Source organism: Barbus barbus, assembly GCF_936440315.1.
Source record: "Barbus barbus genome assembly, chromosome: 1".
Classification (NCBI taxonomy): Eukaryota; Metazoa; Chordata; class Actinopteri; order Cypriniformes; family Cyprinidae; genus Barbus; species Barbus barbus.
Genome location: NC_136729.1, coordinates 11,322,753 through 11,336,494, shown reverse-complemented (window position 1 = coordinate 11,336,494; position 13,742 = coordinate 11,322,753). Strand labels below are relative to the sequence as shown.

The window sequence follows — 13,742 nt, the reverse complement described above, 5'->3', positions numbered from 1 at the left end:
ATTTTAGTAACCATTAAATAAATCAATTAAACAATAATGAAACAAAACAATAAATAAATATTGAAAAAAAGGTTTAAAATGTATATTTTACATTAAAATCAAAGTTGTCATCACAGTCTGACAATATAAACACCACCCACACCCTTGTAATCGCATATGACCTCTCTCTCTCTCTCTCTCTCTCTCTCTCTTCCCGCCCCTCTTTCCTGCATATATGATCATGATAGATTTGAAATTTCTATTTTATACTCTCGTGGGCTATGGGTGTAAGGGCAGTTGATTAAAGGTGAGTTATTGTTACTCGATTTTTAATGTGTTTTGCATTTATGATATTTATTGGCATGTGGTGCGTATGATTTTATTGACATTATTTATGAGCAGCACTCCATAAAATGTATTTTTAAAGTTTATATACAGACATGCTTATAAATGACAATCATATAGAATCTGTTTTTTAATATTAATGTTCTATATTCACTCGTGACCTCTATTGTGAGCAGTATTTTAGAATGAGCAGTATTTTAGAAGCATATTATGTGTGGGTTTTAGAAAACGTGTAATGCAAGTTGTTTCAAACACAACAGTTGATTAGTTTTTTCCCTTCTGATCCAATTTGGCACACGACTTTGGCAGTAAGACACATTTGCCTGTGCATGAATATTGCTGTGATCCATTGGGGCCGTATTTGAGCAAATGCTCAGCTGCATTAGCAAAACTTGTGAATAGGTTAAGTGGTGTAAAGCTCTTTTTTAGACATTAATAGGCAGTGTTAGGGTGTATAAAGGTCTCACAGAGAAGTGCATTAAGATTTTCTTTTGGACTGCAATAACGATATGAAAAGGTGATTTCCTGCCAATTTTTCAAAAGTAATGCACGTGTGCTTACTTCCGTGCTACTGCACTTCTGAGGCATATACATATAAGTACTTTAAAGATACATATAAGTACTTTAAAAGTGCATAGTAGTACTTTAAAAGCATGTATTAGTACCTAAAGTATACATATTAGTACCTTTTAAATGGGTGCAGCCTTAGTGACAATTTTGTACCAGCTAAAGCTCGAACACTAGGATTATTATACAGTGTAAAACTAAAAACATTAAAAAAATAAAAATTAAATGTTACTTGAAATAAAATAAATGTTAATCTAAATTAATTATATAAAATAAATAAAAATATATTATTTTAACTAGTTGCCAGAGCAACATTTCTCATTTTCATTTTCATTTCATTTTCAGATTAACAATGTACTAAAATAATTAAAACTAAAACTGAAACAAAAATTTATAAAAATTATATAGACATTTTTTATAGGGGGGGGTCGGTAACTAAATAAAATTATGAAAACACGCAACAAATTTCCTAAAACTTAATAAATGAAAATGGAAAATCCAAAAATAAAAACTTATTTAAAATATTAATAAATATAATAGTATATCGATACTAAAATAACACTGATGAAGACACTGTGCATTGCTATGTATTCTTGTACACTGCAAAAATTGGTGTAAAAACAATTTTCACTCAGAAATGCAAGTAATGCATTAAATGTGAAAAATCGAAGTGGAAAGAATTAAATAGTATTTTCTTGTAAAACTTATTCCAATTATCTTTATTTTCAACTTTATAAAAGCATTTTTACAGTGAACTGAGTCCAGAAATGTGCTTTTTTACTTGTATATTGTATTTAAACTCAAGTATAAGTTGAATAAATGTATTTCATATTCATATTTAATTAAATGTATCATTTGTAATTTTATAAATGTGTCATTTGATTCAATTATTGCATTAATTGTCCCTGTCTCTTTAGTCATGATGTCAAGTAATAGTGCAGACAGCACCCCAATTATCATCGCCCTCCTCTTCATATGGGTCGTACTTGCTCTGGCTCTTTTTTACTATTATAAAAAACTTAATGCAGACACAAATGGACAGTACACCATCCAGCGCATACTCTTCGCCCCTGGCGGCCTACGGGATCGTTTGAGACAAGGAGTCAGGGTTGTGGGAAACAGACTCGGTGTCCGCATTTGGCCTCAACAGCGTGATGACAAGGAGAACATAGGAGGTCATGACGAAGAGGATGAGCAGGGTAAAGGTCAGGACAAACAGAATGACAGTTACACAGAGGAGGGAGAGCAACAGGAACATGATGATGATTCTTCAGATGACTATTCCAGCGTCGACCTGAGGGAGAGGGCAAAGATTCAGATGGAAAAGAAAGAAGAGAAGGATAAAGCTGAAGAAGACAAGGAGAAATGGAAGGAGGAGGAAGCAGCAGCAGCGGGAGAGAAGGATAACAGGATATTTGTAGATCTGACTCCATTTACCAGTAGTGCAAATTCGTCTGAGGAGAGCATCGATAGAAATGACTTGACTGCTTTGTGAAAAGCACAAAGACATTGCTTTTGAATTTAATAGGCGGGAAATAAGGTGGTTTGACCCAGTGGGCAGCACAAAACAATTTTTATGACTATGAGTCAACCCTGTAAAAGCCTGGCATGGGATTTTTTTTAATGTGAAAGTTTTTTGGACCTTTAGCTATTTGAAACAATTTTTTTTAAATGTTTTCATGTGTGTTTTTCATATTTGATACATCAAACTTTTATGGCTGATCAGTTTGGAAAAAGTATAGCGTGTAATGTAAATCAATGAGATGTTTATAATAGTATATAAGACTACTTACATAAAATGCATATTCATGTCAGTTGTCACACATAGTAAGATGTTACTACTTAGTTTTATGATCCAACCTCTGTAGTTTTGTATTTTGGGGGGCAAACCATATAATGTAATACAATATAATGATGATTGCGACAAAAGACTGGTGTATTATTTTAGATATTCACATTTTAACATGATGTTTCTAAAAAATCAAGTAAACTTAAGTTGATTTAGTCCAGTAAGTGTTCATCTTGAAAAAAATGAACAGTAAAAAGACACATGTATCAACCTGACCAGGGGTGTTTTTACAATAAAGGACTTTTATTTGCTAAATAAACTAGTAGATTGTGTGCGACAGGTTCTTAAATTTAATTTTGATCATGTTGATAATTTAGAGGAAATCTGAATATTAAATATGAAACAGCAGGCTTTACATGGTTAACTTTAAAAGCCAGTAAAACACATTTTCTGTTAGTTGTTAGATTATCCACTTCCTGTTGTTTTTTTGTTTTTCCTGCATATGCTGACTGTGTGAAAATACATTGTGAAACTGGTTAGCATTTAATATTTTCCATTAAAAAATATTTTCATGTCAAGACAGTGATTGTCAAAATTGTTTGTTTTAATATGACCACCCTGTAACCACTGATGTGTGAATCTCACAAAACCCATCAAGAAACACGTGTAGAGCATATCAAATCATGAGAAATAATGCATCAAGAAAATTAATCCATTAAAATATCCATTGTAATGAATGTGACTTGCCCTGAAATAGCATTAGGGCATCCAACCACATCTCTTATAGTTGTTGATCATTTTAAACAGGGGTTTATATCAAGATTTCGATGATAATAAAGAATGCACATTTGTTAACTGTGTAAAATAAGACAATGTCGGGTTTTTCCATTTAAGTTAGCTTATAAAGTATAATCATACTCCTGGGAATATTCCTTTAGTAATTAAATAATAAATAAATGAAAATAATGAATTAAATTGCCCATATGCTACATAAGAGGAGCTCGAGCTATACAACATTTTATAGCTATAGACAGGATTTTAGTATGGCTAGTACCGAGGGGATGTAGCTCAGTGGTAGAGCGCATGCTTCGCATGTATGAGGTCCCGGGTTCAATCCCCGGCATCTCCACTTACGTTTTCTGTATAGAAGACAATAGTGGACTCCTATAAACACTAACACAAAAATCACTTTAATCTTATTTTATGCGATGACAATCGCTAGATTTACAGATTTTATATCTACAGAAAACGACTGCACGTACGTTTGTGAAGATTTGGGGAGGAGACACTTGAGTCGGAAGTTGCACTCCTGCGCTGACCATTGGTCAGTTCAGCCCCAGTGGGCGTGGCCACAGGCAGACACACGCAAACAATCGAAACATTCCTTACTGGAATAAGAATAAGATTTAAATGTCTGTATATGATGGGAGCAGGTAAAACGAGTCGTGTCGTTTAGGAGATCTATAACTGCACTTTTCGTTTTAAAGCAAAATAATGCAATAATTCGATTAGCATTTTCCTCTGAGAAAAAATCTGGGATCATTGTTATATCGCACGGATACTTTTTTCTCAAGTTAAGATGGATTCGCCCAAGAAATTACCTCCTTCAACGATCTGAATGCAAACGAGTAAACACGAAGATCTCTTATTGGTGAGTGCTTGCATGTCTTAATCTCTCGCATTTGGGAGAAAACGGGCCTTTTGCCTTGCACTGTGCTTGCATCGTGCACCTTCTGTTAGAAACGTGAGCATGTTATAATTGACAGATAAAACAAGTAACTGAGCCACCATCACAAAATGAAAGGATACCATTTTATATATTTTAAGAGTGGGAATAGTAATGATGGCGAACAGATTTAAAGATCTTCCTTGCCGATTCCTGTATCGAAGTATGGTCATTTTAAGGATGCAATGGAAGAAAATGCCTTACTATAATGTCTTGCATGTAACAACATTCTGTGGCAAGCTGTGTTAACATTTAACGTCTCTATCTGTTTTATATTACTAAAACTTAATTTTATCATTAGTAAGTAGCTGTTTCTTTTTCAGTATTACTAGTACTTCATTTATTATTGGTCAATATCCTAAAAGTGAACAGTAAGGTCTACTCGTAACACATTGTATATTTTTGCTATTGAATTGTATAGGTATCTGCGGATCAGATATTGATGGTTTACTATTGACTCATTGGTTCTTATTCCAGCTGTTGCTAGGACCTGTTACAGGTGGGGTTTTTTGGCAGCTAAATAGATATGAACACCTGCTTATTACACACCAAACTAGAGTGTATTCCACTGGTTACTTGTGATATTTTAAACTTACTATTAAAGTCAATACATATGACCAGTAAAAAGCAAAACAGTGACTAGTAAGGTGGAAATATATTTATATTATCAACTGAAATAGATACTAGGTACAAGTGTCTTAATAATTGCATACTAGTAAAGCTGCAATAGCCAATGATACTAGTACTAGGTAGTAATGATAGCAACAAGAAGGAAAGAAATACGTAATATGCATGTTATTAGTGAAAATGACAGTCATCTTTTGTTTACTGATTGAAAAACATGCACCAGAAACAGAGAATATATAGTAGTTAGTTTAGAGGCATAAATGTTAAAAGGGCTTGCCACAGCGTGCTGCATAACATTCCCTTTGTGGTCAAATGCATCGCTTGCTTATAAACGCACCTGTGCTGTACTCGCTGCAAAATAATGCACTGGATCAAGACGCTGTCAGATGTCATTATTGTGGACGTGATTTAATTTTTCTTCGCGTAGGTATGAGATGTTGTTAGCCTCGGCCGTGGTCGTCTGGGAATGGCTGAACGAGCACGGGCGCTGGCGACCCTACAGCCCGGCGGTGTCCCATCACATCGAGGCGGTGATCCGCAGCGACCCTCGCGGCGCCGGGAGCGTGGTGCTGGGACAGGTCGACTCCCGTCTATCGCCGTACATCATTGACCTGCAGTCTATGCACCAGTTTCGGCAAGATACCGGTGAGAGGGAACGATAATACCTACCTGATTTTATCATGCATCTTCTAGCACATCCATTGTATTTTATTAATATGGTTCATTTACTCTGAGATCAATCAAATGTGCTAATAATCTAAGCTCTGTATTGTGATGGCTTGAAGGCAAACGTCTGCAGATGTTTTGGAAGCTCAGTGTGATATGAAAATGGTTGGGTTGGGCCTCAAAACCTTCATTTCAGCAACAGCCTCTTCAATTTTCTCAAGTCAGATACCAATTTTCAGCTTCACGTATAGCTTCATGTGTTCTAGTGTAGCATTCAACTGGCTCTGCCATGAACTCTTAATGATTTTTGTCAATGCACATGTAACAGACGTAGGCAAGTAAGTGCTGGTGCGTGCAAACCTCACTCCCCTGATCTCAAAAAGAGGCGCTCTGGCGACTGACGCTAGGCCTTTAGCCTCCTCGTTAGAGCGCCTGCCTCCTACACCGGAGACAGCGGTTCGAATCCCGCTCCGAGCGGGTGGTATGGAAAGCCAAAGTGCTCATAAACGCCTGCTCGGGCGTCTGATTGCACACTGACATGTCAAAAGCGTGCGACTTGACAGCAAACCGCGCGTACTGGACGCGCGTTTGCCATGAAAACGGGCGTTCTTAGCGCGCATGCTTTGGGATTATGGAGAACGCGTTCTGAACGTGTAAACCAAACAGGCAGAGCAAACGTCTTTTGAAGTATCCACACAGGCGAAAACAACTGTAGTGTTCTCAAAATGGCACGTCAAAAGCGTGTGCTGACTTCATTGCCCAATTCTGTCATGTGTCCGCTATATCCTCCTGAGACCCCCCAGAAAAGCTTTGTGAATTTAGTATTTTTTCATGTCATTACATTGTTTAGAGCATTAGAAAAAATGGAAAATTAAATTTTTTAAAAATATATATTTTATTCATAGAAAAAAATATGTCCTCTGTAGAGGACACTAGAACTAAGTTTTCCTAAAAATAAAATGCCATGAATAGACATCAAAAAGGCAAAAACAATGGGATTTATTTATTTATTTTTAATCACCAATACATTTTTAGGATTCAGGATTTTTTTCTTCTAAACTTTGTTTAAGGATGATTCTCAACTATGTTATAAAATATATAACAAAATGATTTGATATACCATTTTGTTTTATGCAATATGTCTGTACAAATTTCCATAAACTGGTTTTCCCATTAAACACAGTGTATGTATACTGTATCTAATTTGCATATTAATGTGTTGCTGTTGGGACAGCATGTTGAAAAAATAATTGTCATAATGGGAGTAATAATTGGCCAGATGTTCATAACAATATATAATATTTCATAAGAAAATTGATATATATAATTTATTTTCCTATTCAATTGTAATGTCTCCCAAAATGCACAATAAACATGCTTTTAGTCCTGGTGTCCTCTACAGTAGACATGTATGAAATTATGTCCTGTTTCTTAACAGGAAATCATATTTGAATTTGAAAACCCATAACATTTTCCTGAGATGTTGCTTTATGACAAACAATTAGAAAATGATTCAGATTTAAATGACAATTACAAAATATAATCATATTTCCATAAGGATGTAAAATGTTTCACTAAATTAAATGTAGCCATCTTTAAAGACCTAGGAGAGGGTGTGGTCATGGTCATACGTCCAATCATTTAGTATCTCTATAAAGCCCTGAATGTGCTCTGTACAGGACATCCAGACTTACAACTGTGACGTGAGGTCTCAGAGAAATTCACTGAAATAGAATGTCCACTACAGAGGCAACAACTCCAGAGCTGGGTCTCAGGAGGATATTGTGTATATATTATATATTGTTATGAACATATGGCCAATTATTACTCCCATTATGACAATTCTTTTTTCAACATGCTGTCCCAACAGCAACACATTAATATGCAAATTAGATACAGTAAAGATACAGTTTAATGGGAAAACCAGTTTATGGAAATTTGTACAGACATATTGCATAAAACAAAATGGTATATCAAATCATTTTGTTATATATTTTATAACATAGTTGAGAATCATCCTTAAACAAAGTTTAGAAGAAAAAAGTCCTGAAACCTAAAAATGTATTGGTGATAAAAAAAAAAAAAAATCCCATTGTTTTTGCCTTTTTGAGTCTATTCATTCTATTTTATTTTTAGGAAAACTTAGTCCTAGTGTCCTCTACAGAGGACATAGAAAAAAATATGAATAAAATATAATTTTTAAAAAATGTTAATTTTCCATTGTTTTCTAATGCTCTAAACAATGTAATGACATGAAAAAATACTAAATTCACAAAGCTTTTTTGGGGGGGTCTCAGGAGGATATAGCGGACACATGACAGAATCGGGCAATGAAGTCAGCACACGCTTTTGACGCGCCATTTTGAGAACACTACAGAAAGAGCACGTTGTTTTCGCCTGTGTGGATACTTCAAAAGACGTTTGCTCTGCCTGTTTGGTTTACCTGTTGTGGCAGGGTGGAAGAAACACGCAACAAGGGTGGCTCAAAATAAATACCCCGGAGGGTGGATTTATTAGCACAGAGGGGTGTCGGGTGCAAAAAGGTGGCTGAGGTGCTGTGGTGCTCTTCTTGGTGCGCTTTCTTCCCAGGGTGGTGCAGCTGTGCGGTGCTTGTGGCAGGGCAGGATCGCTCACTCGCTGGGATCTGCAAAATTAGAAGAGGACGGCACATTAGTTCTCAGCTTGTAGGGAGATGTCTCTCCACCAGACTCCTAGCCACGCACGGCTTATCTGGCCGCGGGCTGACGAGCTTCAGGTGTGAGCGATCCAGCCGTGATGAGCAGGAGCAGGTGTTTCTCCTTTGTCTCCAGGGCAACGCTGATGAGTAATCGGGACGCTCGTCACACTCCCCCCCCCTAAGCGTTGTCCTGGTCCTGGTGGAAACATATGGAGCAAACAAGGGGGAAATAGGGGATGGGTGGGGAGTGACCCCCGACAGACCTGCGTAGGCTGACCAGAACCGAGAGAGCCCATCGGCGTTGGCATTGGAGGTTCCGGCTCGGTGACGGACGTCGAAGCAGAAGTCCTGGAGCGCGAGGAACCACCGAGTCACCCTGGCGTTGGTGTCTTTAGCCCTGGCCATCCACTGGAGGGGCGCGTGGTCTGTGAACAGGGTGAACTTACGGCCCAGCAGGTAGTAGCGCAGCTCCAGGACTGCCCATTTTATCGCCAGAGCCTCCTTCTCGACGGTGGCGTAGTTCCTCTCGGCCTTGGTCAGCTTCCTGCTGATAAACAAGACAGGGTGTTCCTCACCTTCCTGCACTTGGGACAGGACGGCTCCCAACCCTGTCTCAGAGGCATCCGTCTGCAACAGGAAAGGGCAGCCGAAGTCTGGGGCCCGCAAGACCGGCTCCGCCGTTAGGGCATGCTTGATCCTCTGGAACGCCTCCTCCGCCTCTGGACTCCAGGTGATGCGTTCGGGCTGCCCCTTCCTGGTAAGGTCTGTCAGAGGGGCGGCTAAGGAGGAAAAGTCAGGGATGAAGCAGCGATAGTAACCCGCCAACCCTAGGAATGCTCGTACCTGAGACTTCGAGGACGGCGTCGGGGCAGCGCGGACAGCCTCCACTTTCGTTTCCTGCGGCTTGATGAGGCCCCGTCCGACTCGGAAGCCCAGGTACTTGGCCTCAAAGAGCGCTAGATGACACTTGCGAGGGTTGGCGGTGAGTCCAGCCCGTCGGAGCTCCACAAGCACCCTCCGCAGACGGTCTAGGTGGTCCTCCCAACGCTCCGAGTGAACGACGATATCGTCCAGGTACGCGGCCGCGTATTGTTGGTGGGGGCGGAGTATAACATCCATCAGGCGTTGGAACGTGGCCGGTGCCCCGTGAAGGCCAAAAGGAAGGGTCCGGTATTGCCAGTGTCCGCTGGGTGTGGAGAAAGCTGTCTTGGGTTTTGCATTGTCCGATAGAGGTACCTGCCAGTATCCTTTCGTGAGGTCGAGCGTGGAGATGAACCGGGCCCTTCCCAATCGCTCCAGGAGTTCGTCCACTCGGGGCATTGGGTAGCCGTCAAAATCTGAAACTTCGTTGAGGCGTCGAAAGTCATTGCAGAAGCGGAGGGTGCCATCCGGTTTCGGGACCAGGACGATGGGGCTGGACCATGGGCTACAGGATGGTTCAATCACCCCTAACTTCAGCATCTGCTGAATTTCCTCCTCTACAGCCTGCCGACGAGCCTCAGGGATACGGTAGGGCCGTTGCTTTATAACGACCCCTGGCGGCGTTTTGATGTCATGTTGAACAATTTGGGTCTTCCCGGGGACAGGCGAGAACACATCTGAGAACTGACCGATCAGGTGCTGCAGCTCAGCCTTCTGCGCCGCCGACAGTTCAGGATTGATGTCCACCAAGACGGGCTCCGTGGTAGCGAAAGCCGCGGTTTGTTCTCTGGTCCCCACCCACTTCTTCAACAAGTTGACATGATAGAGCTGTTGGGGCCTCCGTCTCCCAGGCTGGCGCACACGGTAAGTAATCGGTCCTACCTTCTCTACCACCGTGTACGGCCCCTGCCACGTGGCCAGGAATTTGCAGGCAGAGGTGGGGACCAAAACCATGACTTGGTCGCCCGTCTGGAACTCCCGAGGCTGAGCTGCGCGATCGTAGTGACGTTGTTGGGCTTGCTGGGCTTTGGCCAGGTGTTCCCGGACTAACGGCATGACTCGATCGATCCGCTGCCTCATTTCGGTGACATGCTCGACGAGGGACCGGTGTGGGGTGGGTTGTTGGTGTTCCCAAGCCTCCTTTGCAACGTCGAGTAGCCCCCGAGGCTGTCTTCCGAAAAGGAGCTCAAACGGAGTAAAGCCCGTTGATGCCTGCGGAACCTCCCGTATACCAAAAAGGACATAGGGCAACATTAGGTCCCAATCTCGTCGGTCTTCGGCTGCCACCCTCCGCAGCATCTGCTTGAGAGTTTGATTGAATCTCTCGACGAGTCCGTCGGTCTGGGGATGGTATACGGTGGTCCGCAGGTGCTTTACCCGGAGCAGCCGGCAGAGGTCAGCCATTAGCCGGGACATGAACGGTGTTCCCTGATCGGTCAGGACCTCCGTCGGGATGCCGACCCGGCTAAACAGAAGGAACAGCTCGTGGGCGATGTTTTTGGCTGTGGCTTTCCGGAGGGGTATGGCTTCGGGATACCGGGTGGCATAATCAACGACGACTAAGATGTGTTCATGCCCCCGGGCTGATTTTGGCAACGGCCCCACTAGATCCATCCCGATACGCTCGAAGGGCACCTCTATGATGGGTAGCGGGATGAGCGGCGAGGGGGGAGGTGGCCTGGGCGATGTCTTCTGGCACGTTGGGCAGGCCTGACAGAAGCGTTTCACATCGGCCTCCAGGCCAGGCCAGTGGAACCGGTCACGGATGCGCTGAATAGTATTGGCCGCGCCGAGGTGTCCTGCCAGCGGATGGGCGTGTGCCAAGTGTAGGACTGTCTCCGCCTTCGGTCTTGGAACCACCAGTAGTTTTTTTTCCTCCCCCCTCCGCTGGGCGACACAGTAGAGCAGGCCGTTCTCCACGACAAAGTGGGGCAGAGGATGGGGCTTTGGCCGGACGTCCTTCCCCTCTAAGACGCACACCTGTCTCCAACAATGTTTTAGCCTGTCGTCCTCTCGCTGGGCTCGGCCAAATGAGCCCCCTCCCACAACCTGTTGGTAGACATCATAGAAAAGGTTAGGATTTTGGGAAAGGGACTCACCATCTCTCCCACTGTCGGAGGCTAGGAGAACGGGACGGCGGCTGGGCCTCTTCGTCGGCTGCCGTCCAGGGCGGCCCCCGCTTGGGTTGGCAGGCTGTGTGGCGGCGCTCAAGAGGGCATCCAGTCCCGGCCAGTCTCGTCCCAGCAGTACCGGTACGGGTAAATCCTTGACGAGGCCCACCTCTAGGGGCCAGGAGCCAACGGACGTGGCGACAGATACCCATCGTACTGGGACTTCCCGGGTATCCCCATGAACACAGGTAATAGGAAGTCTTCTTTTTATCTCGTAGCGGGGAGGGAGGACCCCTGCCTTGACGAGACTGATGGCGCTGCCCGTATCGAGCACCGCTGTGAAGATCCGCCCATTAATTTTTACCTCGGCCGTCGGGGCTCCTTTGGGCGGAGCCTGATGAAGGACACAGCCTGCCATCCAAGTCCGAGTCTTGGGCGAAGGAGGCGCTGATGGCATGGATACATCCTGGGGCTCGGGGACCGCCTTCCTGTCCACGTGTCGCGAGGTGCCCTCCAGCGCGCGTTGCTCCGGAGCCACCCTCCGGGGAAAAGGCGGCACTCGCTCCCCAGCTTCACGCCGTTGGGCCGCCTCAGCCAGCTCGATCGCCTCAACTACCTCGAGGACGGTTGTGGGATCCCTCATGCCAACAGCTTGTCGATACATGCGCGGTAGGGCACGGAGGAGGCGATCGACGATGATGCGTTCCGTTACTTGGGCTGCCGTGGGAGAACCAACCATCAGCCAGTGCTGTGCGAGCCTGGTGAGCTCTGCCGCCTGGACACGCGCCGGTCGCTGGGGTTGGTATACCCAGTCGTTGAACTGCTGGGCCGCGCAGATGGGTGACAGCCCCACTCGGGCCAGGATTTCCCTCTTGACATCCTCGTATTTCTCCGCGGTAGATGTTGGTAGACTAAAGAAAACTCGCTGGGGCTCGCCGGTGAGGAGTGGGGCTAACGCGCGAGTCCAGTCATCCGGAGACCAACCCTCAGCGGTGGCAGTGTTCTCGAACATCTGCAAGTAGGCTTCAACGTCATCGTGCGCGGTCATTTTCGGCAGCAGCTGCGCGGCCTGTATCCGCGGATCTGGTAACGGAACGCGCTGGCGGGCGGCCGTGCGAAGGGCAGCGATGTTCTCGTCAACCTGGCTCTGGCGGGCAGCAAGATGTTCCACGATTTGCTGCTGGCGCAGGCTAACCTCTGTAAGCTGGCGGAGCAGTTCTTCCATCCTTGGGGAGGAGTGCCGCTCTTTCTGAAAGTACAAACAGAGAGGGAGGGGGGAAAAAAAAAAAAAGAATCGTGAGACAACCGGTTAGGATCACTTGTTGGTGTACTTCCTTAATCTGCCCGCATTCTCCACCACTGTGGCAGGGTGGAAGAAACACGCAACAAGGGTGGCTCAAAATAAATACCCCGGAGGGTGGATTTATTAGCACAGAGGGGTGTCGGGTGCAAAAAGGTGGCTGAGGTGCTGTGGTGCTCTTCTTGGTGCGCTTTCTTCCCAGGGTGGTGCAGCTGTGCGGTGCTTGTGGCAGGGCAGGATCGCTCACTCGCTGGGATCTGCAAAATTAGAAGAGGACGGCACATTAGTTCTCAGCTTGTAGGGAGATGTCTCTCCACCAGACTCCTAGCCACGCACGGCTTATCTGGCCGCGGGCTGACGAGCTTCAGGTGTGAGCGATCCAGCCGTGATGAGCAGGAGCAGGTGTTTCTCCTTTGTCTCCAGGGCAACGCTGATGAGTAATCGGGACGCTCGTCACACTGTTTACACGTTCAGAACGTGTGTTTTGTCCGACTCCAAATGCACGTATTCGACGTCCATTTCCTGTTATGATAAACGCACGTCAAAAACATGCATTTTTGGTGACTGCAAAGCGCGTCAAGAACGCGCGTTTTATAGGAAATCACACGTCGAGGACACGCGGTTTGCTGTCAAGTCACACGCTTTTGACGTGTCAGTGTGCAATCAGACGCCCGAGCAGGCGTTTATGAGCATTTTGGCTTTCCATATTTAGCCTCCTCGTTAGAGCACCTGCCTCCAGCGCCAGAGACTGCGGTTCGAATCCCGCTCGGAGCGGGTGGAGTAGAACCGGTTACACACACGAGTGCTTTGCTGGCGAGAAGGAAGGAATGATTTAAACCTATAAAAAGGGGCAAAATGAAGCCGAAACAAAGGGGTGGATTGTTGGCTGTCAGAATTTTGGGAGTCTCCATCACCCATGCTGACAAAGGCCATTGTGCAGGACTGACTAGACTTCATGGGAAGATGGAGGAATGGAGAGAATAGGGTCGGTGAAGGGTAACGGCCCATCGCTCCAAAAACACGAGGGAGGAGGA

The 13,742-nt window shown here is 44.5% G+C and overlaps 1 protein-coding gene across 1 annotated transcript; it reads left to right on the top strand.

Annotated features, from left to right (window-relative positions):
- The first annotated feature begins 228 nt into the window (after positions 1-228).
- LOC306870602 (uncharacterized protein) lies at positions 229-2,710 on the top strand. Its single transcript, XM_079417972.1, has 2 exons — positions 229-286; positions 1,809-2,710. Exon 2 carries the CDS (start codon positions 1,811-1,813, stop codon positions 2,384-2,386), a length of 576 nt encoding a protein of 191 aa, XP_079274098.1. The 5' UTR covers positions 229-286; positions 1,809-1,810; the 3' UTR covers positions 2,387-2,710.
- Positions 2,711-13,742: the final 11,032 nt, after the last annotated feature.

Bases quoted from the DNA above. Each gene is read 5' to 3' on its own strand.
- LOC306870602 (XM_079417972.1), top strand. From the start codon at position 1,811: ATGATGTCAAGTAATAGTGCAGACAGCACCCCAATTATCATCGCCCTC.